The sequence below is a fragment of the Sphaerodactylus townsendi genome, linkage group LG09, assembly GCF_021028975.2.
Source record: "Sphaerodactylus townsendi isolate TG3544 linkage group LG09, MPM_Stown_v2.3, whole genome shotgun sequence".
Lineage (NCBI taxonomy): Eukaryota > Metazoa > Chordata > Lepidosauria > Squamata > Sphaerodactylidae > Sphaerodactylus > Sphaerodactylus townsendi.
Genome location: NC_059433.1, coordinates 46,479,748 through 46,506,290, shown reverse-complemented (window position 1 = coordinate 46,506,290; position 26,543 = coordinate 46,479,748). Strand labels below are relative to the sequence as shown.

The 26,543-nt window shown below is 40.2% G+C and overlaps 1 protein-coding gene across 1 annotated transcript in view; it reads right to left on the bottom strand.

The window, feature by feature from the left end:
• The window catches only part of LAMA3 (laminin subunit alpha 3), a 146,514-nt gene that overhangs the window by 62,947 nt on the left and 57,024 nt on the right, over positions 1-26,543 (bottom strand). The window contains exons 21-35 of the mRNA XM_048508537.1: positions 24,530-24,662; positions 21,188-21,333; positions 19,334-19,434; positions 19,081-19,234; positions 18,607-18,767; positions 17,442-17,550; positions 16,012-16,109; positions 15,283-15,454; positions 10,086-10,212; positions 9,864-10,003; positions 8,632-8,747; positions 7,427-7,638; positions 6,525-6,729; positions 3,476-3,620; positions 315-455 (exon numbers count right to left, since the gene is read on the bottom strand). Coding sequence (XP_048364494.1) covers positions 315-455; positions 3,476-3,620; positions 6,525-6,729; positions 7,427-7,638; positions 8,632-8,747; positions 9,864-10,003; positions 10,086-10,212; positions 15,283-15,454; positions 16,012-16,109; positions 17,442-17,550; positions 18,607-18,767; positions 19,081-19,234; positions 19,334-19,434; positions 21,188-21,333; positions 24,530-24,662 — 2,160 coding nt within the window. The remainder of the gene's footprint in view (positions 1-314; positions 456-3,475; positions 3,621-6,524; positions 6,730-7,426; positions 7,639-8,631; positions 8,748-9,863; positions 10,004-10,085; positions 10,213-15,282; positions 15,455-16,011; positions 16,110-17,441; positions 17,551-18,606; positions 18,768-19,080; positions 19,235-19,333; positions 19,435-21,187; positions 21,334-24,529; positions 24,663-26,543) is intronic.

The following is a 26,543-nucleotide window of genomic DNA, read 5'->3' as shown; positions in this document are numbered from 1 at the left end:
AAAAAGAGAAGCTTCTTTATAAATATACCTTTTCCTAAAGAACAGATTAATTCACGTGACGTCTGTTACAGAAACTGTTTTCTTCAGTCATGGCATCTTTTACTCTTTTGAGCAAGTTATACAACTTTTCATCACCACAAATTACCATAGGGTATGTTTTAGGTTTGCCTGCAGGGGTCAGCCTCCAACATGCATTAGATGAGTTTTCCACTCAAAAACCCAAAGCGTCCCTGGAAGTGAATTTCCAACAAATGGAGATGGGAAGCTGGTTAACATTCTCTAATGACAAAAACAACAATATGTGGTCAACATACCTTAGCTGTGCGTTTATTTGTACTGTGACAATTATTGGTTACTCCAAAACAAAAGCAAGTAGTGCAACCCGCTGAACTTGTGGGATCCAAGTAAAATGATCCAGGACGGCACATGTCACACTGAGAACCTTCAACATTTTCCTGTAAGTCAGTTAAAGAAGTCATTAAATGTTTCCCCAGAAAGTTCCTGCAATTGTGTACACATAAAAATAGCAATAAAATACATTCACAATTATAAACAATGTTGTCTACTATCTTCTTTTCAGTGCACAGCAGCAAAGCTACAAGTAAAAGTGTTTACTTTTGATAGGACAAGGTCAAGTCAATTTACACAATTTTCCTCTGAAATGCCTAAAAGACGGCTTAACTTCCCCCACAGCACTGATGCATGTTCCCCTGAGCAGCCTTTGAGCTGCCAAAAGTGGAGATTTTTTAAAGGCCATTCCAGCACACCCTCCTTTGATCAAATTTACAGCCATCGGCAGAAGGGGAAAGTCAGCCAGCCAAATTGCATGACATGGCTCACTGTATCAGGGGCAGGGTGAACAAAGGACAAATAAAGGGCTGACTTTCATCACCATGCCCTCTTTTTTTAACTAAAGTGGTGAAAATCGGTGGTGGGCAGAGGCGTACCTAGGCAAACTGGAGCCCTGGGCAAACCTGAGTTTGATGCCCCCCCATGGGCAGCCACCCTCCCCCACCGTGACCAAACAATGATTTTTTCCACCAGGTCGTTTCAAAGTCACCATCACATTATAGAACATCCCCCAACTCACAAATCTGAACACAGCAATGGGCCACGCCACACAGCAGAAATAATTTTTGGAAAACATTTTCAAAATGCTTTCAAAATGTTTTATCACTGCTATGAAAACATCTTATGGTGTTGTATCCAGTCCCCCCAGTTGGGGGAAACATCATCACTTTCAATGTTATTTAAACTGGGGACCCCAGATTCTCCCTTTAAGGTGGATTTAAAAGGAGAATCTGGGCTCCCTGGGGTAAACAAGTGATGCTGGAATCCACCCCCAAGCAGCATCATTTTCAATCGTGTTTAAACTAGGGAGCCCAGATTCTCCTTTTAAATCCACCTTAAAGGGAGAATCTGGGGTCCCCAGTTTAAACAACATTGAAAGTGATGCTATTTTGGGGTGGATTCTCCCCCACCCTGAAACAGCATGCCTTCCAATGTTAAAACTGGTGACCTCAGATTCTCCCTTTAAATCCATGCCGAAGGGGTGGATTTAATAACAACAATAACAACAACAACAACAACAACAACAACCTTTATTAGGCATTGAGAGAATAAAAGAAAGAAAGACAACAAGAATTTGGCAGCAAGGGAGTGGATTTAAAAAGAAATTCTGGGGAAATTTAGGGGGTGCCTGTTGTCAGGGGTGCAATTATTAAGAGAGCAACACCAAAATTTCAGAGTATCTTTGTGAGACCCTTCAAAGGTGTAGCCCCCATCTCCTATTAGCTCCCATTGGAAACAATGGGGGATGGGGGCACCCCCTTTGGGAGTCCATAACTTTGAACTCCCTAAACCAAATCTCACCAAACCAAGGTCATATCATCAGCAGAGTCTCCCAGAAAATCCCTGAAATTTTGGTGCTGCTAGCCTAAAATCTGCACCCCCTGCAGGCCAAAAATAGAAAAAACACTGAAAATACAAAATCCCCCCAAACAAACCTGCAATTTTGTCATCCACCACAAGGTGGCGCCCTGGGAAGCGGCCCACTTTGCCCAATGGGAGGAATGCCTCTGGTGGTGGGATTCAGCAGATTCACACCACTTCGACAGAACCGGTTGTTAAAATGGTGCTTGTAAACAACCAGTTGTTAAATTACTTGAATCCCACCACCGGAACCGGTTGTTAAATTATTTGAATCCTCCCACCGCCTCCCACCCATCCTCCTATTATTTGAGAATAGGCATAAACTGGTCCCTTGCGGGGGGTGGGGGGCAGTCAATTAGCCTTTAAGCTGGGCAGGGGTATTGTCTGTTGTACTTTGACAACTGAAGAATAAAAGTCACATGGCCTTCAGCAGGTTTAAAGTGGTAGTATCCTGTTGTAGAAGTTTTTTGAATGGTAAAGTCGTTTGAACGGTGTCCAGTCAGACTTAAGGAATCAATTGGCAGACTGAAGGGGCAATCCTCAGACCAGAAGCCTTGGTGCCTTCATGAAACTGGGACAGAAACCCTTTGAGGGGTGCCGTTATTCTTGATCCATAGACCTCACAACTAGGAAGAAAGGACATTGCATAACTCCCTTGATCACTAAAGAATGCTTTGTGAGAAGCAGCCTGAGCTGCAGACACTTCAGCTTAGGCTCAAAGTGTGGGTGGCCTCATCTGTGAAAACAGGGATACATCAGCAGAGGAGGCCTGATCCTTCAGCATTCCACTTAATTGCTCACGCAGCAACTAGGTAGGGAATGGGTTGCCCTCTGGGTGCTGAAGACCTTTTGGTCCATATAAAAGTTACATAAATTTTGCCCTTTAATTATCCCACATTATCCTGCATCTGCCTACAAAACTCCTTTTCAACTCATGGGCCCATCTAGATAGATTTGTTTGTACCAATGAAGTCGAGTTCTGTTGAAGCCAATGAGCATTTATTTATTTTAATGGGAGGAACAGTGTGTCCTGAAACAAGGGAAGACTGGAAAGATGTATGCTGAAGAATCAGCAGTTCTAACATATACTTCATTCTGACCTTTGACTGCTCCTTGTGAAATTGGTAACGGTTAATTACATTTGTAATTACCTCTGATTTTCAAGTTGACAACTCAGGCTGTTGCCTGAGATTTCACCTCAAATTTTTGCAGAAGGAAGGACTGCTGTCTGCAAAGCCTGATCCCACACACCCCCAATACTGCTACAACCCCAATTTCCCCAGCCCCCCTCCCCCCAATTCTGCTCATGGAACAGGAACTCAAAAGAATAGCCTGTGGTTGGAGGATAGTCGCCTCAAGGGTGGAGAACAGCAGAACTCGCTGCTCCTTTCTGACTGAAGAAATTTTAGGTGGATTCTGGCAATTATTTCTAAGTAATATCTTTTAATTATTTCTGAACAAAATGAGGAAATGTGAATTATGAAGTAATGACTGGACTGTTAATATGGATAATCACAATAACTTGAATGCAAAAGCACCTGACCTTACAGAGGCAAACTCCTGTCTGTGGATCGCAAATGGCAGGTCTTGTTCCCCCTCTGTTACATTTGCAGGGTTTACAGTCAGGAAAACCATAGGATCCCGGAGCACAGAGATCACACTGTCGACCGGTTATCCCTGAGAGGCATCTTCAGCAACAAAACAAAACATGAAAATAATTTTTGAAAATTGCTGTTAAGTGATAAAGTCAGGTAATGGTAAAACATTTATATAATGTGAAAAATCTGAAGTAATTCTTGTCCTCGTCTGTATTCCATTTGTGTATTCCATTTGTATTTGTGTATTTCATTTGTGTATTTTTCTGCAAATGTATGCATTACAGTGGGGTTTGTTCTAGACCAGAGACTGGAATTCTAAAGAAAAGAAACAGAGTATTCTAAGAGCAATTAACTCCATCATAAGAAAGATTTTTTAAAGGAGTCATGGAACAAAATGTGGTTGACTTACTTACTTACTTACTTACTTACTTACTTACTTACTTACTTACTTACTTACTTACTTACTTACTTACTTACTTACTTACTTACTTACTTACTTATGGGATTTCTATACCGCCCAATCCCCAAAGGGCTCTGGCCTTATACTTGACCTTATACTTTAGATGGCTCTTAAACTTTGAATAATGTTACAGGGAGTTGTATCCAGTCAGCTTTTCAGTTGCTGAAAAAGGAAATTAGGGGCCTTCCCTTTTGATCACCAAAAATGCTACACTGAGAATCATGGGACTTGCACCGATGCAAAAACTGAATTGCTAGATTAAGCCAACAGTAGTGACTTATCCATCTTAATTCTGCAACTGTCTTTAATATGCTCAAATATTTTACAATTTGTTCATTCCACAAAATAGGTCATTATTGTTCACATTTTATTGACAGGGTATTGAGGCAAAGAATGCTTTGCCTAATACTGTTCACCGATTCCATGACTCAAAGAGTCCTTTAAAATGTGGTGGTTGCAAAGGTACTGTAAGTCCTTCAGACAGCACCCACATCTCCACTGTGGTAAACTATATCAGAGACAAGCCCATTTGATGGATTGTACAAGCAAATAATTGTTTAGGGTGCATGAACACAAAGTCAGATTAGAAATGTGCCATGCCACTGTTTCTTGGATGTTATACAATGATGGTACCTAGATTCAGATGTGCCAGCTACACAGTGCTATTTACAATGCTAAGCATAACTACTATATTAATAGTCTTTGTTTGCTATAACTGACAAATGGACCATAGGCATTACATGAATGAAATTTTTATGTGTGAGATATAAATTAGCCTGTGGGGATTTTTGGCACAACTTTACAAGCCTTGATCAAAGCATATTACAGTTCTTAAATATGCAAGATAAGACCTGTGCTCACGGTGAGTCACACTGTTAAGGGCGTTTACTGAAAAACATTGATGATAAAGTAAATTTGCACACTGGACTAGGACTCTGGACTTGAGAACATTCTATAAATCTCAATTTCACTGCCACAATGAAAGGAATAGTTTACTTACCAGCACTGTGCTTGGTGTTCAATGCTCATTCTCTGGACACACTAAGCTTATTCAACTAAATTAGTCGTAATGAAAGGTGGTATTCTTATAAAGAACTACAAATCAATTCAATACAAAGGACCATGTATTTAGTCCAAATAAAACTACTGCCCTTTATCTGGCATACTGCATATGCTCCAAAGCACACATGAAAGTCCTTGCCTGCAAAGACTTTCACTTTAATAGAGAAAGCAGCACCCTACAAGCAAAGAGAACTACTTCTGTTCTTGTTAAGCCAATATGTGGGTCAGCTTTGTTAAATACCAAGAATATGGTAAAACTCTGTCACTCAGATATGATACCCCATAAGCCAAACAGATGGACAAGTACGGTACTTCTGGGTGGTGTATGTTCAGTAAGTATGGAAGGAGCAAGTAATTAGGTTGGTGAAAGTTCAGCAATCAAAGAAAAATAGATAGGTGGTTCATTGGAAAGTGAGAGACCCTGAGCAGCAACCAAGGAGGAGGAAGACCCAACGTCTTGCCAATAGGCATTGTGAGAAAGGGGCAGAAGTAGGACAACTGCTAAGCCAACACTGAAAAAGCATGTGGCTACAGACTGGAGTTCAGTTCTCAGCATGGGACATAATATCAGTGGCCCATACTGGGTGCTACTGGCTAGACACATCCCATGTGTCTGAGTGGTGCCAATTTAGCAGCCAGCATTTATCCATCTTCACCTAGAGACACCAACCCATTCACAGGCCATAACAATTGCTGGATCCTTTCGTCAGTCTATTTAACAATTAGTCAAGGAGCGTGCTGGATTGGGACTGGGGAGACACAGGTTCAAGTTCCTTCCCAGTCACTCATTACCTAAATTTGGACCATTCACTCTCTCAACTTGGCAACTTACAGGGTTGTTGCAAAAATAAAAGGGTAATGGAGAATCATGTATACTGCTCTGAGATCCTTGAAGGAGTAGCAGGATAAAACAAACATAGATATTCCATGTATTCTGATTATTTAGGCCCATTATGCATGGAGTGATTCCCATGCCACTCCTCGCTCTGCAATGCCTTTGCAGTGGGGTATCCTCACGCTTCCTGCCACGCCGCAGGCAGTGGGGCACCTTCTCACGTGTAAACAAGGAAGCATGAGGAGACCCCACTACAAAGGCATTAAACGGCAAGATGTGGCATGGGGAGCACTCCATGCATAATGGGCCTAAATAATCAGAGTACATGGAATATCTATGTTTGTTTTATCCTGTAACTCCTTCAAGGATCTCAGAGCAGTCACTCCCCATCCAAGCCAAGAATGAAGTTTGCTGGTTTGGGTTTTTTTAGCCCTTTAAATGTATTATTGATATTCCCTAAATTGATCCCTGCGAGAAGAGCTTATTCTGGATTTTTAACTTTCCACGCATTCATCAACAATGCATCAGTTCACGTCCAGATAAAAACAGGCAGTTCCTTGTGCCCTGCAATATTTTTCAAAGTACAAACATTCACAGGTGTAATTACTGAAAATATAGCCAAATAATATGAACTTACTTGCATTGCCCATTAGTTTTATCACATTCTGGATCGGCTACATTGATGATTCCTTTGCTTGAGCAATTGCATGCCTCGCAGCCAGCGAGTGGATGGTAGCTAAAGTGCTTCTTCACACATACTTCACACCTGGGCTTAACAGTTTGAGGGGGACAGATACATTTCCCAGTTACATCGTCACAAAGGCGCCGCCCACAGGTGCACGCTAGGATGGGGAAGAGTCATTTTATACATTAAATCATCTGTGCGCAAATCACTGTTGACTTTATTCAAACATAAATCAAGAAAATCTACTGCAATTCATGTACAAACTTTATTCTAACTAATTTCAAAATATTATAAAAGTGAACATCCCCTTTCCTAACCCAGTTTGAGATGAGTAGCTTAAGTCAGAAGAAACAGGGTTGAGAGAACAGGGTATTCTTGAATGCAGCTTGAATACTTATAGGTAACAAAACACAATGTACATTCAAGCAGCAGAACTGAGGCTCATTCCGCACAGTAGATTTATACCGAGATGCAATCATTATAAACGACCGTGTTTTCCCTTTTTACAAACAGAAAACGAATTCATTTATAATGACTACAACTCATTATAAATCTGCTTGCAGAACCCACCTGTGTTTGTTGCTATGGTTCAGAGATATAAACCCACTCTGATCTTGTAAACGTGTGTAAGTATTTGTCCAGAAACCCACAAATGAATTAATAAATGTAATAGCTGCTTTTGTGTTGAGTGTGGCTATTTTTTAAAAAAGCAAATGTATGAGCTGTGATATAAGCATTGGAGAAAATTCTTAAAACAAGATTAAAATTAAGAAAAGATGAAATATTCAGCTTTTCAGGAAAAAAGTAATGCAATGCATGCAACTACTGAACATCTGCAGCTAGTCTAGCCTTACGTTTGCAAAACGGAAATCCATAATAGCTGGTTTGACACTTGGTACATCGCCGACCAATGATGTTGGGTTTGCAGCTGCATTGTCCCCCAGCAGGGTTGCAAGTAAGACTTGTGGCACCATTTCTGTGGCAATTGCAAGGTAGAGCTCCATTGTTGTAGGCAGCCACAAGGGATCTTGCAGAATTTTTACAGAATTCTGAGGAAGTTAGAGGGCTGTTAAAATAAGGAAACATAGAAAATGTCTGAGTTCTGGTATTTAACAACTGCCCAGTGGATGTTCTGCATGGGATTTAGAAATCAAGTGATGTTTGTTTACATTCACAGATACTGCATACTGATAATTGATTTCTATACATTAAAAGAATGTTCAACAAAATCCATGGTTTATTAATTACCTTATTTTTCCTATAACAACCCTTACATTTATTTAAATTATGTGTCTAAACCAAGGTTCTAAAGATGGTGCAGTACAAGAATGAAAATAATAAATAAAAACAGAAACTGTAAATTTAAATCAGCACCAGAAAAAAGGAACAGGACATAAATTAACATGCCACAACCCCCCACCCCCCACCCCCACACACTATTCAGGAATATAGATCTCAATAACTGGACCACCTGATATAGGAAAACACATTCTTCGAGATACCCTGATTCCACACTGTTTGAGACTTTAATGGTAATCACCAGCACTCTAAATTGTTGACTGTTGTGGGTTTTCTGGGGTGTGTGGCAGTGGTCTGGTAGTTTTTGCTCCTAAGGTTTTGCTCAAAACTATGGCTGGCATCTGTTAGGTTAAGAAGATGGTTGACCAGTTTGACCAGGAAACCTTCTAAAATTATTTTTTGGAACTGCAGCATGCCCTGATTTCCACAGCTTTTCAGTTCCTTGTGTTCATTTGCATCTTCATAATCAGTGTACATCTGTACATCTGAAGATGCTATCCATAGATGCGAGTTAAATGTTAGGAGCAAGAACTATCAGACAATGACTACACAGCCCAGAAAACCCACAACAGCCACTTGATTCCAGCCATGAAATACTTTGAATTGTGCTCAGAAAGGTAAAGGTAGGCAGTGAAGCTCATTCAAAACTGGTATGCTTTGCTCTCATGTAGATGTACAAGTCAACTGCAGTGTTTACCCTCAGGCACAGGTGCAGGTAATCACACATCATAGACAGAGTCATTGCTTCCACATGACTTACTTAATATGATAACTGTTTCCACCACATTGGTTGATGAAAGCTAATGATTTGTCAACAGTGTCTTTGTGAAGAAGTATGTAGCTGTAACTTTCTGCTGGAATAACCAGGACACGTTCCTTAAAGAAACAAGAAAATAAAACTGCAGGTTAGGGGAAATGCTTCTCTTTTTAAAATTTGATTATTTTTTATTTACTGCAACTCTTTAAGAGACATATAATATTGACATCCAATAACAGACAAAGTCACAATATATAAGAATAAAAATAAAAGAGTTCCAATTTCTTCTGCACCAGATATAGTTGGATTTAGTTTACTACTTACTCCTTACGCAAAACGTCCAACAAAGGTTTCCAATTGTCAATAAATTTAGATAAATTCTTTTTTAATCAAAGATTTGAGTCTTGCCATCTCTGCCAATTCCAATAACTTCACTAACCAATTTTCTACTGTATGTATAAATGAGTTTTTCCACTTTTGCACATATAGTATTCTAGTGGCTATCATCTATAAAAACAAAGTTGCATATATTTTTTAACAGCCTGTTCCAAAAGATATACTTTTGGTTTCATTTGTGTACTAGTCTTTAAAATCTCCTGGATTAAAGTATGAATTTGTAACAATTTTTTAGCTTTCTTGCATCCACCAAAAATGATAAAATGACCCTCCATGGTGTTCACATTTCCAAAAATGATTCAAAAAGTTTTTGTACATTTTTGCAAATTACTCTGGTTATAGATACCAATATATAATTTTGTAGAAATTCTCTTTGAAGCCAGAGCTTAAAGTAAGTTTGAGACCTTTTAACCACATATTCTCCCATTGTTGCATTTGTATACTAGATCCGAAATTCAGTCCATTTCATCAAATAGTTGTTCACGCACTCTCCTTCTGCTTCATATCTCAACAAACATTTCTATACTTTAGCGATAACATGGTTGTCATTTGTACAAATATCCCATTAAAATTCAGTCTTCTCATAATCAAAACCGTAAACTCTTTTGTCACCTTTAAATCTTTCTAATAGTTGAGCATAAAAAATAATTGACAATCCTTTCCTTCTGTCATTATTGTTAGTTGGGCATGCTTCTCTAAGCACCCTTCCCAGACAATTCCCATTCATTCTGACACTATTCGTAAGATCACCCATTCTGTACCTAGAAAAAGAGGGCACTTCAGGGGAAAAATTAAAGGAATGCTATTGGATCTACAGATCAGAGTATAAGAAAACATACCAAAGCTAACATTTTTCCATAGGGAATTTTCAAAGTTACTGAGAACTCATACTGAGAGATGTCAAGTTCAATTTGATTTTCTGCCATCACCAGATCCCGACACCCAGTAGTAAGTGGACAAAATGAAGCATTGAAGGAGCCTAAAACAAACAAAGAAAATGTTTAAAGTAATCTTTGGTAGATTTGTTGAACTTGGTTTGTCAACGTAAAAATCGAGCTCACCTGACCAGATGCGCCCTGCATCCACAATAACAGGCACAGGAAACATTGGGCTCTCTGGCTGGTAAAAATGGACGATCAATACATATCTGCCCAACTGCGTCACTCTGCTGCTCAGGGTAATTTGGTTCTGTCAACATAATTTTTTGACTAAGTTTAATCAATTCACATTTATCAGACTTTTACTTAATGTCATTGCAGCAAAAAGGAGGCTGTGTCCAAGGTCACACTCTATTTTTTCTCAATTAATCACTAAATTGAAAGTACAGGGAGACAAACCACAAAAAAGAATATAAAGCTTAAAAGGATTGTGCAGAACAATCTATTAATTTTTTCTGTTTGAATAATGTTACCCATTTTAATTTCATTAATTCCTTGTTGACTACATGACCCTAACAAGCTGTCTCCAGTGTGACTTCTGGTGTTATAGAAGAATCCAAAACAAATTGTCCTCAGACAGCAGCTTTAATTATAATGTTGTGTGAGAGAGAACAGAAGTGTGTTTTTTTCTCTTTAAACTGCTGCATAAGTGCCTGTTGCAAGGAGAGCTTGTTCTCTGCTCTGGGTGTTACAAAAGACAAACAAGTTCAGGGAATAATAACAGAGGCGTAGCTTCAATGGGGACATCTGGGGACAAAAATCCTGGGTGCCCACCATTGGGGGTGCAGAAAAATTTGGACTCATTTCTAATTCTTTTGGGTATTTTTAGTGTTTTTATTTTGTCGGCCAGTAGGGGGTGCAGTTTTTAAGTTAGCAGCAACAAAATTTTAGGCTATTGTCAGATGACACTCCTGATGATACCATACAAGTTTGGTGAAGTTATGGACCTCCAAAAGGGGTGCCCCATCCTCCACTGTTTCCAATGGGAGCTAAAGGTAGATGGGGCTACCCTTTTGAGGGTCTATAACTTTGGACCCCCCTGAACCAAACTTCACTAAACCTGGGTGGTTTCATCCGGAGAGCCTCCTGCTGATACCACCCAGGTTTGGTGAAGGTTGGTTCAGGGGGTCCAAAGTTATGGACCCCCAAAAGGGGTGTCCCCATCCCCCACTGTTTCCAATGGGAGCTAATAGTAGATGGGGCTACCCTTTTGAGGGTCCAACCCTGAACCAAACTTCACTAAACTGGGTGGTTTCATCAGGAGACTCTCCTGAAGATAGCCTAAAAATTTGGTATTGTTACCTTAACCATTGCTCCCCTGACATGCACCCTCAAATTTTTCCCAGGTTCTCTTTTTAAATCTACCCCCTTTGGAGTGGATTTAAAGGAAGAATCTGGGCTCCCTAGATTTAAAAAAAACCAGATTCAACTGGTTGTTGTAGGTTCTACAGGCTGTGGGGCCGTCGTCTGACAGATTTTGTTCCTAACGTTTCGCTGCATCTGTGGCTGGCATCTTCAGAGGTGTATGACAGAGAGAAGTCTGTTATAAGAGAAGTCTGGACACAGTGTATAACAGACTTTTCTCTGTGATACACCTCTGAAGATACCAGCCACAGATGCAGGTGAAACATTAGGAACAAGATCTGCCAGACCACAGCCATGCAGCCCAGAAAATGCACAACAACCAACATTGAAAATGATGCTGTTTCAGGCGGGAGGGGGGGGATCTACCCTGAAACAGAATCACTTTTGATGTTGTTTAAACGAGGGTGCCCAGAGTCTCCCCTTAGGTGGATTTAAACGGAGAATCTGGGCTCTCTAGTTTAAACAACAGTAATAGTGATGCTATTCCAGGGTGGATTCCCCCCCTTCAAAATAGCATCCCTTTCAATGTTGCATAAACTAGGGAGCCCTGGGTGTGTTTCGATTTGTGTGTTTGGGCATGTTCTATAAAATGATGACCTGGAGCAAAAAAAATGTTGTTTGGTCGTGGTGAGGGAGGGTGGCCGAACATATGGGGTGGAGGGCACAAAACTCAAGATTTTGTCAAAGGCTCCATTTTCCTTAGCTACGCCTCTGGCATTAACCCTAACCCTAGCGTATTATTTTTACCATATCTACTCGTGTATAAGCCAATGCGTATATAAGCCAAGGCACCTAATTTTACTACCAAAACCTGGAAAAACTTATTGACTCACGTATAAGCCAAGGGTAGGATCCCGGGAGGCAGAGAGAGCTCCTTATTTGGGCAGTGGCTCCCCCTGATGTCACTGCCCAAATAAGGAGCTCTCTCTGCCTGCCGGCTGACTGGGGGGATGCAGAGGGAGCTCCTTATTTGGGCAGTGACATCAGGGGGAGTCACTGCCGAAATAAGGAGCTTCCTCTGCCTGCCAGCTGGCTGAGCTTCCTCAAAGCAAGGGGGAGGCAGAGGGAGCTCCTTATTTGGGTAGTGACTCCCACTGATGTCATAAATTGTTCCCAAAATTGTAACAAAAATAAATTAAATAAAAATAATAGGTTAGGGTCAGGGTTAAGGCAAATGCAGGGGCTCAGGCTTGCCTTACGGTATAGTTGAGTTCTAGGGTGCAGTCCAAGAAAAGGACTATGGTCAGTTTCAGGTTTTGCCTTAACCCTTGCCCTTGCCCTTGCCTGAACCCTAACCTTAACATTTTATTTTTATATAATTTATTCCGTCCTAAATTGTTCCCTAAATTGTAATGAAAACCCGAAACCTAAAACTGATCATAGCCCTATTCTTGGACTGTACCTTGGAACTCAACGTAACACTAAGTCAAGCCCGACTCCCTGCCCTTTAATTAATCCTAACCCTAATTTAATATTTTATTTAATTTATTCAGTCATAAATTGTTCCCAAAATTGTAACAAAAACCCGAAACGTAAAACTGACCATAGCCCTTTTCTCGTACTGAACCTAAGAACTCCAGTTAACACTATGGCAAGCCCGAGCCCCTGCCCTTTCCTTAACCCTAACCCTAATTGATTATTTTTATTTAATTTATTCTGTCATAAATTGTTCCCAAAATAGTAATGAAAACCAGACATTTAAATCTAACCATAGCGCTATTCTTGGACTGCGCCCTGGAACTCAACGTAACACTAAGTCAAACCCGAGCCCCTGCCATTTCCTTAACCCTAACCCTAATTTTTATTTTTATTCAATTTATTCAGTCATGAATTGTTCCCAAAATTGTAACAAAAATAAATTAAATAAAAATAATAGGTTAGGGTTAGGGTTAAGGCAAGGGCAGGGGCTCAGTTTTGCCTTAGGGTAAAGTTGAGTTCTAGGGTGCAGTCCAAGAAAAGTGCTATGGTCAGTTTCAGGTTTTGGGATTTTGCCTTAACCCTTGCCCTTGCCTGAACCCTAACCTTAACATTTTATTTTTATATAATTTATTCCGTCCTAAATTGTTCCCTAAATTGTAATGAAAACTCGAAACCTAAAACTGATCATAGCCCTATTCTCGGACTGCGCCCTGGAACTCAACGTAACACTAAGTCAAGCCCGACCCCCTGCCCTTTAATTAAACCTAACCCTAATTTAATATTTTTATTTAATTTATTCAGTCGTACATTGTTCCCAAAACTGTAACAAAAACCTGAACCCTAAAACTGACCATAGCCCTATTCTCAGGCTGCGCCCTGGAACTCAACGTAACAGTAAGTCAAGCCGGAGCCCCTGCCCTTTCCTTAATCCTAACCCTCATTTATTATTTTATTTAATTTATTAAGTCATAATTTTTACCCAAAATTGTAACAAAAAATAAATTAAATTAAAATAATAGGTTAGGGTTAGGGTTTAGGCAAGGGCAAGGGCTCAGGCTTATTTTTATTTAATTTATTCCGTCATAAATTGTTTGCAAAATTGTAACGAAAATCCGAAACCTAAAACTAACCATAGATCTATTCTTGGACTGCGCCCTAGAACTCAATGTTACACTAAGTCAAGCCCTTGCCCCTACCCTTTCTTTAACCCTAACCCTAATTTATTATTTTTCTTTAATTTATTCAGTCATAATTTATTCAGTCATCAAAATTGTAACGAAAACCCGAAAGCTAAAACTGACCATAGCCCTATTCTCGGACTGCGCCCTGGAACTCAACGTAACACTAAGGAAAACCTGACCACCTGCCCTTGACTTAACCCTAAGCCTAACTTATTATTTTTGTTTAATTTTTTCAATCATAAATTTTTCCGAAAATTGTAACAAAAAATAAACTGCGCCGAGAATAAATCAAATAAATACATCAAAATATAAATCAAATAAAAATAATAAATTAGGGTTAAGGTTATGGTTAAGGAAAGGGCATGGGTTCGGGCTTGTCTTAGTGTTACGTTGAGTTCTTGGGCGCAGTGCGAGAATAGGCCTATGGTCAGTTTTAAGTTTCGGGTTTTTGTTACAATTTGGGAACAATTTATGACGGAATAAGTTAAATAAAAATAATAAATTAGGGATAGGGTTAAGGAAAGGTCAGTGGCTCGGGCATGCCTTAGTGTTAACTTGAGTTCTTGGGCGCAGTTCGAGAATAGGGCTATGGTCAGTTTTAGTTTTTGGGTTTTGGTTACAATTTTGGAAACAGTTGATGATTGAATACATTAAATAAATACTATAAATACATTAAATAAATACTATAAATTAGGGTTTGGGTTAAGAAAAGGGCAGGAGCTCGGGCTTGCCATAGAGTTAACTTGAGTTCTTAGGTGCAGTCTGAGAATAGGGCTCTGGTCCATTTTAGGTTTTGGATTTTTGTTACAAATTTGGAAACAATTTATGACTGAATAAATTCTATAAAATATAATGTTAAGGTAGGGTTCATGCAAAGAGGAGGGGTAACACAAAACCCGAAAACCTGAAACTGACCATAGTTGTATTCTTGGACTGCGCCCTAGAAGTCAACTTAATAGTAAGGAAAGCTTGAGCCCCTGCCCTTGCCTTAACCCTAACCTATTATTTTTATTTGATTTATTTTTTGTTACAATTTTGGGAACAATTTATGACTGAATAAATTAAATAAAAATAATAAATTAGGGTTAGGGTTAAGGAAATGGCAGGGGCTCGGGTTTGACTTAGTGTTACGTTGTGTTCTAGGGAGCCGTATGAGACTAGGGCTGTGGTCAGTATTAGGTTTCAGGTGTTCATGATGAACTTTTCAAGAGCTCAGCTGCAATGTCAAGCCATAACTTTGCAAGAACTAAACTGCTACATCAAGCCATAGCTTTTTATAAGGACATCTTCCTTCAAACTGTGTTCTTAACTCTGAGTTGTATTGTGTCCTATATTTCATTCAAAATATGAACTACCTGTGAAGATGTCAATATTACACCGCTGGCTAGGTGAGAAGACAGTAAAGGAGAACTTGCTGAATCCTGATAGACAACATTGTTGCCCCCTTCTACAATCTTCCCATCTCTCTGAGCATCCAAAACCAAGGCAACTGGGGGTGTTTCATCTTGTGAGGGGATACATGAAGCACTGAAAGAAAATAAATTTGATGAATGTTTGTTTTAAAACTAAATAAATGTCAAACATTTTATACTATTTGGTTAATAGATCTACAACACTTTCCTGTTTTCCTGTTTGCTATTAAGAGATCAGCCAAACCAAAAGCATCTTAAAGACTAATATATGTTATTGAAACAGAAGCATTCATGGGCTAAAGACCAGGAAACTGCTACAATTTTGAACCCTAATAAAAGGTACAAGTACACCCTCTCCCGCTTCACCCCGCTATGCCCCCGACATTCCCTGACATGCCCCAACACGTGACAGCAATGGTGGCGCCCCTGATATCCTCATTGCTGCTACACGTGTGAGGAATTCTGAGGAAAGTTAAAAGACTTTCACAAGGAAGATCGAACTTTTTCAGGGACACCTCTGAGTGAAAATCTCCATACCTCTAGAGAGAGAAAAAGATCACCTGAGATCCATTGCCCTTACTCCACTGTAGGCCTGCCACATAAGTAATGCTGTTATTGCAGAGTATGACCTTCTACTCTGTGGAATTTTAAAGGCTTTTAAAATAAATGTACCTTGAACCAGGCGTAGGGCCATAAGCAGCAACACAATGCACTTTAGGCTCCACATACTCTAGCGAAAAACCTTCCACAGGAATAATGCAGATTTTGTGCTAGGGAACAAAATCAACGTATTTGTTTTACTTATTTTTACCAACTGACTGCAGAGTTAGAATTGCAACAGCAACAATATATGCAGATAAACATACAGTTTATTAATAAAAACCTTAAACGGGGATAGTGATCCACTATAGCAACAGCAGTGCAGTTTTTGAATACCTGTGAATGGAGAACTTATAGACTTAAAAACAGGTCAGGAAACAGGAAGGCAGGGTACTAAATGTCCTTATCTATGACTGCAAAGCTTTCTGCAGCCTCCTTTCCACATTAGGAAGATTTGTGGGAAAGAAACAAAAGGTGTAGTCAGGTCCCTTCCACACATGCAGAATAATGCACTTTCAATAGACTTTCACAATTGTTTTGCAAGTGGATTTTGCTATTCCACATGGTAAAATCCAGCTGCAAAGTGCATTGAAAGTGAATTGAAAGTGCATTATTCTGTATGTGTGGAAGGGGCCCCAGTGAGGTTGGGAAGAGAGCTGCTATTATACCACTAGGGGGATTTAAAGTGTTCTGTGCTGACAGCTACTCATTACATTGCTTTGGACAACAGAAGCCAATGAGGACTATAACAAGGACTTTGCCTGGCTTTATTGCACAGGCAGAGAAAGATTATTCGAACTCCATGTATACAAGCTGGTGGGTATTTCTGTGCAGTTATTTTAACATCACAATTGATATCTGGATTTATTAATATTTTAAGCCACTTTGAAAGCCAAATTTGTTGAATGAGGAGCAGATAAAAGTACAACAAAAATAATGTAAAGAGAAAATGTTAATGTCATTAAAGAAATTGATTTGGTAAGAATCTCAAACTCACCCACGCACTCCGTACTTACAACTTACTTACTTAAACTCCGTACAAACGTAAGTGAAATATCTGCACATTGCATATACTTCAAATACAGCAACCCTGCACTACGGTCTAAGCCCTGTTGAGATCAGCAGACTCAGCACATGCTCATAACTGCAAGAACTGAAGCCAAAGGCTCAGAAACCAGCAGCAGCCTTTGAAACATGGCTGATCTGTCTCCTTTCCTGCTCTAAATTGACACCTCAGTCACAAAAAGTATTGGCAGCCAGCAGTGCAAACACATAAGCCAACACTTAAAGGGCCCTTCCATGAACCTCGGGTTAATGCACAAACGTATGGGCTTGCAAGGGTCTAAAGAGTAAAGTAGTACCTTTGCATATAAACATATGAGGATTTTACAAACTTGAAGATCTCCTTTAATTCTGGCAATTTACATTTATCTATCTAAATCATAAACATATGATATCCAGAGTTTCCTCGATTTTTACTTAGGAAAAGATTGGAAACTTACCAAGAAGAAATCTATTGATGATGCATGGAGATGTAACTTTGCATCAGCCAAAAGATCATACACAGCCACTCGATTCATGGCATCAACTACAACACTGCGACATGGGAAGCTGAAGCAAGCAGAGGGTTTTTAAAAAAGTTATCATGGATGGCTATTTTTTCCACACAGTCCATGCTGGAAATTTTCCAGCCAAACAAGGTTACCCCACACATACTTTTTCAGAAAGAAAAAAGGCATAAAGATGTTTTGTAGGATTGTATCATATCTAGCAATGGGAAAACAGAAAACTTATGTGAAATATCAAAGATCTGATAAAACGTTTTAAATTGTTACTGGCATCAATGGGTTACAGGTGTTAAAGGTTATAACCATGGAGCAACTGGGAGCTGGGACATACGTATTTCTCCCTCCTTGCTTCTGCTGCCTTTGGAGGGAATTTAAAAATGTATCCTTTAAAAAGGGCATGGTTATTTTTTTCACTCTGGATTATGAATGAAAATATCAAATTTCATTGAGATGGAGAAAACAAAAACACCCTATGTATATATTATTGCTCTGTCCTACAACAAAGTCCTTCAAAAGAAGGTAATTTTTGGTACAGCTGGGATATTGCTCCCATTAGAGCCTATCCTAACAATACCCACACCCTTCATAAAATAGCAGAGGTAATCAAAGAAAAGAAAAATCTACTTTATGAGCCTAGAACAAAGGACGGGGTAGAAGAAAAAGGCAGCCATGTACAGGTGTTTCAGTACTAGAAAAGAAACCATTCTTCAATTACAGAAAATTGGGAGATCCAAGAATACAAGGAGGAGTTATGAAGGACAACCTGTTTATTAATAATACAAAAGTAATTTAGTAAAGAACAAAAAAATAAACAAATGAACCAAAGTAAGCAGAATTTAACAATAAGAAAACATTCAATGCAAAAGAACATTTCTGCAGATGAAACAACTTCTGTCAACAAAGTATGACTATTAAAGCCCTAAATGCCCACCAAAATTCTGCTTCTGGAGAGGGTCTCATGTCCCTCAGGAGCAATATGTGGCGCATTTTGGATTTTAGAGGGAGAGGGGAGGTGGGAAATGGAATTCCAAGGACTGAAATCCTTCCATCTGTGGAAATGCTCCACTGGCTCTAACTTCTTAACTTTACACTTTGTTACCTATATTTGCAGCTATATATATACACCTTTGCCTCCGTCACTTCCTCAGGATCGTTAATCTTTACATCGGCAACATATACTTGATCGTGTTCGTTAACATACTCCAGGACTACCACATACTGGCTGACTTGGAGAACGTTCAGTCTTATGTTCAAATCCACCTAAAATCCAAACCACATTTGAAGATTACCAAACTAGTAATTACAAGTATTCATGAATTTGCTTTCAAGCACTATCCACAAGCATTTAGATCTTCCTAAGCCAGTGTAAGCCTGTTTGAAGCCTGAACGCTGCTTGCCAATGCCCTGCTTCCAGAAACAAACAAATCTCTTTTTCCCCATTTTCTACAGTACAACTGGGCCTATGCTACACAATAAAACAAGTGATACTACAAGGATGCATGAAGCTAAACTATATTACCTTGATTCATACGGCAATAAGTAATATATTAAAATATAAATGAAGACGCCTTACCTCTTGACCGCTAATATGTGACATCATTGGATGTTGGGATGTTGGCTGATGGAAAACTACTTTCCTGTACTCTCCCCTATGCAGGAAATATGTTACTTCTGAACCAAGAACACAAGAAAATCTCTCCAGTGGCAAATGTTTGTACTCTAGACAACTTTAAAAGAAGAGGGAAGAGAAAGCGACATATACTTTGCTTGAGCGATAAATTAGAAATAAGCCAATATAAAGTTTCCCATTAATAAGAGACACTGACTTATCTATTGCAGCATGGCTTGTATATGTGCAAGGCTCTGTAACTGGTAACTGTAAGATGGATGCTTCATAGTAATCACTAGGTAAGAGCACAAGATAGTCCTAAGAACACAGAAAAACAAGACCCTTGTCAGTGTATTTACTGCACTCATAAAGTGCTTCTTTTTGGATAGGTTTATTTTAATCCCCCCCCCCCCCCCCCCCCCCCCCCCCCACACACACACAGGTTACCATTTCATGGCACAAGCAGGCTTTACAGTGCTTTTCTCCAAATCCACATTTTTAATAGAAAGAAATGAAAAATTACAAATAATAGGAAGAAGGGGGAAATGTCAGCAAATCCTTTATTTGCTATTTCTTTTACCTTTTTCTCCTCTGGGATTTTAAAAAAAACCTATTTAGTTCTATATTAAATCCAAGAAGAAGAAGAAGAAGAAGAAGAAGAGTTTGAATTTATATCCCCCCTTTCTCTCCTGCAGGAGACTCAAAGGGGCTGACAATCTCCTTGCCCTTCCCCGCTCACAACAAACACCCTGTGGGGTGGGTGGGGCTGAGAGAGCTCCGAGAAGCTGTGACTAGCCCAAGGTCACCCAGCTGGCATGTGTGGGAGTGTACAGGCTAATCTGAATTCCCCAGATAAGCCTCCACAGCTCAGGCGGCAGAGCTGGGAATCAAACCCGGTTCCTCCAGATTAGATACACGAGCTCTTAACCCCCTACGCCACTGCTGCTCTAAGCTGATTCTGCATGGGCCAAAAACAGCGGTGTGAAAATGGTGTGAAAACTGTGTAAACTCTTTTACACTGTTTTAAATCCTTTTATACTGTTTTCACAGCGCTGTTTTTGGCCCATGCGGAATCAGCCTTAGTTTCTGCACCAGGGCCAATGGGGGTGTTCCCAGGAGTGAAGCTGACTTTGGTCAGCTTTTTGTGGCATTCCAGCTTTAAAAGGTCAGCAAAAAGGGTGGCACAGCTGCATAGGGGTCTTTCAGTGCAGTCAGGGGAATGTACCAGTTTTCTTGCTCCCTGTGCCCCTGCAATCCTCTTTGGAGGCAGCAGGGCTGTCGTCCATCTACCCTCTTCAGGAATGGGCTGCCTGTGTCTCATGTTAATACATATGTTTTGAATCATTTCTACTTTTTAGTTTTCTGGTGGTTCCAGACTTCTATAATTCTAATCCAATTTCACTGCTTATTGATTGTTCTCTCCTGTTGACTGTATTGAGGTAGATTACACATAGTGAGTGACTACCAGTGATAAATAATATAGATAAATTAAAAGTATTCACTGGTGTTCCATGCACACAGAAGGCAACACAGAAGCAGCCACAAGAATTCATTCTGTGTATTTTATGATAATGTTAAGTTTAACTTCATAAGAACATAAGAACATAAGAACAAGCCAGCTGGATCAGACCAGAGTCCATCTAGTCCAGCTCTCTGCTACTCGCAGTGGCCCACCAGGTGCCTTTGGGAGCTCACATGTAGGATGTGAACGCAATGGCCTTCTGCAGCTGTTGCTCCCGATCACCTGGTCTGTTAAGGCATTTGCAATCTCAGATCAAGGAGGATCAAGATTGGTAGCCATAAATCGACTTCTCCTCCATAAATCTGTCCAAGCCCCTTTTAAACCTATCCAGGTTAGTGGCCATCACCACCTCCTGTGGCAGCATATTCCAAACACCAATCACACGTTACGTGAAGAAGTGTTTCCTTTTATTAGTCCTAATTCTTCCCCCCAGCATTTTCAATGTATGCCCCCTGGTTCTACTGGCATTCTGTATTTCCTTATGTTGTATGCCTGCACAGATTCATTTCTCAAAAATACAAACAGTATAACAAAAGATGAACTTCTTACCAGAAGAACCCCTTCCCCCACCATGATTTTAAAAATCCAAGTTCCAGGGACAAGTGAAAATGGATCTGGAAAGTTCTTTCCTGGGACAGTTACAAGTGCTGGTTCTCTACTGGGCATGAACATAATGTCTTTGGTCTGAGCAGTCCCTGTCAGCAAAATGTAAATTAATTTTTAAAACTTGATTATCAATTATGTCAAAATAACATTTCATTTACTTGTGCTGTACCCCCTTTGGTGTCCCCAGAACCTGTCCCTCCAATCATCTCCCATTTCCCTACTTGGTCGAGGTCCAGCCACTGGGCAATCCCATTCAGATCCCCTCACTGTTCCTCTTCCCTGTCTTTATCCCTCTCCCATCAGCCCTCCTTCTCCCTATCTCTCTGGTTCTCCTTCTCTCCCAACCAGCAAACCAACCACACTCCTTGTCCTACTTTTATAGTCCCTCATCTCCAGTGGTGGGATTCAGCAGGTTCACACCACTTCAGCAGAACCGGTTGTTAAAATGGTGCTTGTAAACAACCAGTTGTTAAATTATTTAAGTCCCACCACTGCCCATCACCCATACAGGCTCCTCCCCGCTGACCTCCCTCAGCTGCATGGAGCCCACTCCTCTTACCCTAATGTTGCATGAGCTGTCAGTCAGGCTCGCCCAAGCCTGGCATTGCCCTGCTCCTCCTTGGGCCTGTCTCCACCCGGTCCCTCTGCCTTTGTGGGAAACCAGCCAGTTTACTCTCTTTGCCCTGCTCCACCCACCCAGCTTCCCAATTGCTCTTTACTTAAGACAGATGAGCCTGCTGGCCCCAGCATCTGGGGTGCCTGGGACAGGCCAGCCTCCACTCTGGATGGGGTGATGCCCAAGTGACTGTATGGTCACCTGCCAATCAGCTGTGAGACCCTTGAGCCTGTATCAGGGGAGTGGCCCTGCTGCTGGGTAAGCTGAGTTGGTGGCACATCCGGGAAGTCTGAGTGGATTGATCCCAGACATCACAGAAACCAGACAGACATCAGGTCAGTGAGTTAAATAACCAACTACAGAGTCTGAATCTGTTGTGCCTTCATCAACATCCATCCCTGGAGTGGTTCGCACATGCAGGAACTTATGTTGTAGAATAGAACCTAAGGAAGAAATGCTCTACCCCTTCTTTTTGCTTGCTCTGCTAATTTTCTACTTGGAGAGAATGTTTAAAAGAATGAAGCATTCCAAAATGTGATCCTTCACTTTCCTCTGAAGTGGTGCAATCCATCCTATAATCTCAGGATTGTGCCACATTATCCTCAACTCATTCTCCTGCAAATGAGAATCAATCATGTGGGTTCACCATTCATGGACGAAATACAGAGGGAAGGGCAGAATAATTACTTGAATATACCATGCATTTTTCAACTTGGAGATTCTTTAAGGCCCATTTCCAACATTGCACAGCAATGAACTAAGCCTGGACCTTGAGTGAACATTTGAAAGCTCTTAATAAGCAATATGAGTCAAAACCAGAATTTATACCATCCCACATTCTTCTGTAGCTTAGAGAAGTTTCAGCTTGTTATATTAATGCAATTTCTAAATTTTAGTCAGGAAATAATTACTTCTTAAACGAAGATTATTAAATCTAAAGCAGCTTTCCTCAAAGTATTTGCCATGAATGTCTCTCAGGGAGCATCTGTCAGTACTTAGTATCTAAAAGTGGCAGGCAAGCTATTAACATGAGGTATTAATGAATAATGTGGGTATCATGTGCATGAATTTGTGACAGCAAAGTAGTCTAGACAACTATTAGCAAACATAGGGGATGTCTTCACTCATTGTGATAAAATCCAGCGTGAATTTGTCTATTTACATTTCATTCCATGCTCTAGATATTTACAGTAGAATCCTAAGCAGAGTTACACCCATCTAAGCTCACTGGCATCAACTGACTTAGAAGGGTCTAACTCTGTTTTTGCTATGTGTTATTTACTGCTTATGTATGACAAGGGAAGGGGGCAACTGGGGCTGCTTTTCCACTTGGGTGTTCCATCAGTCTCCAGACTCTCCAATAACAGGCCTCTGAATAACAGAGTTCCAGATTCAAATACCTGATTACAGTCTTGAGGTCGCTTATCTCCTTATCTTCATCAAGATTCTGGCAGTATTCCCAGGCCTGGATTCCAAATGAGGATTCCATGGCTGAGACCTCTATCTATTGCACCTTATCACAGAGTTAAGTTAAGTTACCAGGTCTCCTGCTGCTTTCCTGGCCTGGAATATTGCCTCCTGGGTCCATCCTGACCTCCCAGATTTTCCAGCTGTCTTTCCTCCCTCCCATTCTGGCTTTTCATTCCCCTTTCTCCTGCCACACTCACTCCCTAGGACTCTTGGCCTACATTCAAATAGGCCTGACTGCCCTGGAGGCCCCTAGTCCCTAACTACCCTGGAGGCCCCTTGCCCTCCACCTCTTAGCCAATGTGTAGCCTCTCCCCCAGGTGATCCCTGGCTACCCCACTTCAGATTCCACTCAAGGACCATTGAGGGGTGATACTAACTTTGAAATTCATGGATTTTCAGAGGTTTTAATATCAAACTAAGAAATCAGTGGTTAAAAATATCTTATAACACATCTGATTTTTGCATTGTATAAATTCATGTATTTGGCAACAGCTCATGAGGAACAACTTCTACAACTGTCTGTCACTGTAGGATGGAGGAAGGTGTAATCTTAAAGGCAGGGAATGTGAGACAGCAGTTTCTATAGAAATCTTGTGGCAGAGGCTGGGATATTCCTTTCACCCTGCAAGCTGCCCCTCTGGATGTGTGAATGATAGAGTGTGTAGGTATGCTTATGAGCATACCATCATCCCTCTCTTTTCAGGTCTGACAAAAATAAAATGTTAAAAATGTCAAATTTCTAACAAGAGGATGAAAACTGCACAAAAAAAGCTTTAACAGAACAAAATTTCTGGAATTACTTCAGTAATCCCAATCATATAAACATATTTAGTTGACCTTGCAACTACACTATATGTTATGCGAATGGATCGCCCCTACTGCACAGTTAGGTCTTAGAAAGAAGTTATGAACCAGGACACTGTTGTTATGTGGAAGAAAACTGTTTTGCTACAGAAATATCTCTTCCCCCAACCAGTCCCAATATGGAAAAAGACAGGCATCCTCTTTTTGTCAGTCTTTTCTCCAACCTGTGAATGATAGCCTGAGAAGCAGGTGGGGGTGGTTTCAATTGAGGGAAGGGAACAGAAGATATGTTAATCCTGTTTCCCCTTCCTCAGCAGAACTCCTGATTTTAAGCATACATGCAGTGCAGCTCTTAGATCAATGTCTGAAGAAGTTTGGCAGTGCGCTTAACCTACCTGTCTGAAGCCGAAACTGATAAGCAATTATGTGGCCAGATACTACTGCAATTCCAGGATTAATATATCTCAGGATAACGTGAAATAAATAGCGGTTTGATTTCTCCACATTCAAAGTTATCTTCACTTCATTCTGCAAAACGGAAGTTAATAAAACAAGGGGGAAAAGCCATAAAGTGCCAAATGGATAAACAGTTTGAAGCCATGAAAGCAAAATACTTAATTCCTACAAGAAAAATAATACAAACTCTGTATAGGCAGACACATATGCAGAGAAGAAGCATTTTCTGGATAAGGAAGAAGAAGACAGGCAAACCTAGCAAGAAATGTAATTCACTTACAAGTGTTATAAGGGTCAAAATGCTTTCCCTCAGCAACTGAGATCCTCCCTTTAGAGCTTTTTGAAACCAAGCGGACAAAGTGCAGAATTAGGTGGAAGGACTTAGGAAAAGCCACAGTGACAGGCACTACCACCTCTGGCTGGGGAAAAAAAGAAGCAAAGAAGAGGACAGGAAAGCATATTATTTAATACTATCACCCAAAGACAGAGAACATTTAGAAATCATTCAGCACATGTAGATATTCCAAAAATATTATATGTTTTGAGGAATCACAGGAGGAAACACTTCTCACCTATCTTCATAATGAATAGAAGGTCCTAATAACTGAATCCTAAATGGACAAACATAGAGGTTTGTCCCACTGACAATAGTCAGGAGATAATTTATAGATAAATTTATCCATAGCATTATCATGATACAAAGCCATGACAAATTTCTAGCACATGGTATCGAAGAGTTTTCTACAACCAAGGTTGTTTGGTCATGATGCAGTTTTTGTATATCATACTGCGAGTGCTTCCGTCTAAGAAACAGCCACAAACCTCGTTCTCAGCTAATGCTGCTGGGCACCTTTAGTCCCCAGAGTACTCCCGTGGGTCTGCTTCATCACTGGCTCTGCTGGGTAAGGTTTAGCTTATCTGTTATCAACCCTTGTATGTTGCAGGCTTCTGTCGTGATTCCTGAAAGTGGGATCTATAGTTTCCTGAGGCCCATGTAAATGAAAGGCCCCCAGAGGTATCAGAACCTTTCAGTCATCTGCTGGCCCTGGCTAGTCTTTTGAGAGAACTGTTATTGCCACCTCCAGCCTGAATTCTCCCAAACTGTTCTTTCCAGGGCTGCCTGTATAGTTTCCTGTTGCTATGATATCACTTTTCATTTCGAAAGCCAGCTGCAACATCCTGTTTGCTGAAGAGGGTTGAGGCAGCCATCACACCTTGCTTAGGATCTTTCTCATATTTCTTACATTAGCTGAACAGCTGAGTAAGTTTCAGTTTTTGACTCAGCTCATCTGGTTTGTCTTTCCTGCTTTCTTCCACCGTTCTCAGTTTTCACAGTACCAAATGTTGGGCACTGAAAGATCTAAACAGTTTTTGAAGAGGTACTTTGAGTGCTTTAAAAAAAGAATTAATTTACAAAGTTTTTGATTTTTCCCCTTTACTAAGAAATCATACTCTATTATCTCTAAAGTTATGTTTGTTCCAGTGTGCTGTGATGAGGATGTCAGATTCAGTGGATGTCATTCTGGTTTTTAATATTTAAAAAGACCTTTGGTGGGTATTTTTTCTTGTGCTTTTTATTTTGTGTATCATTTAAGGCATTGTTAGAAATTAAATGCCTAGGGGATGGGGCGGTTTATAAATCGAAAGAATAAATAAATAAATAAAAATAAAGAAAGAAAGTGCATGAAAAATATGCATGGAAAACTTTAGTTACATAAAACAGGAGTTTGTTTTCACTTCCACTCCAAACATCTACATTGGTAAACTGAAACCACAAAAACAAAAGAAAGGAACAGTGCATGGAAGGATAGGCAGAACTAGAACTCTGCTCCATAGAAACAGCTTAAGCCAGTAAATAAGGATGACACTACCAACAACTATAGATATTACAAAACCAGGCAAAGTCATTTGTCCTATAAAAAAAGAAACAAGCAAACTTGCCAACATTCCCCA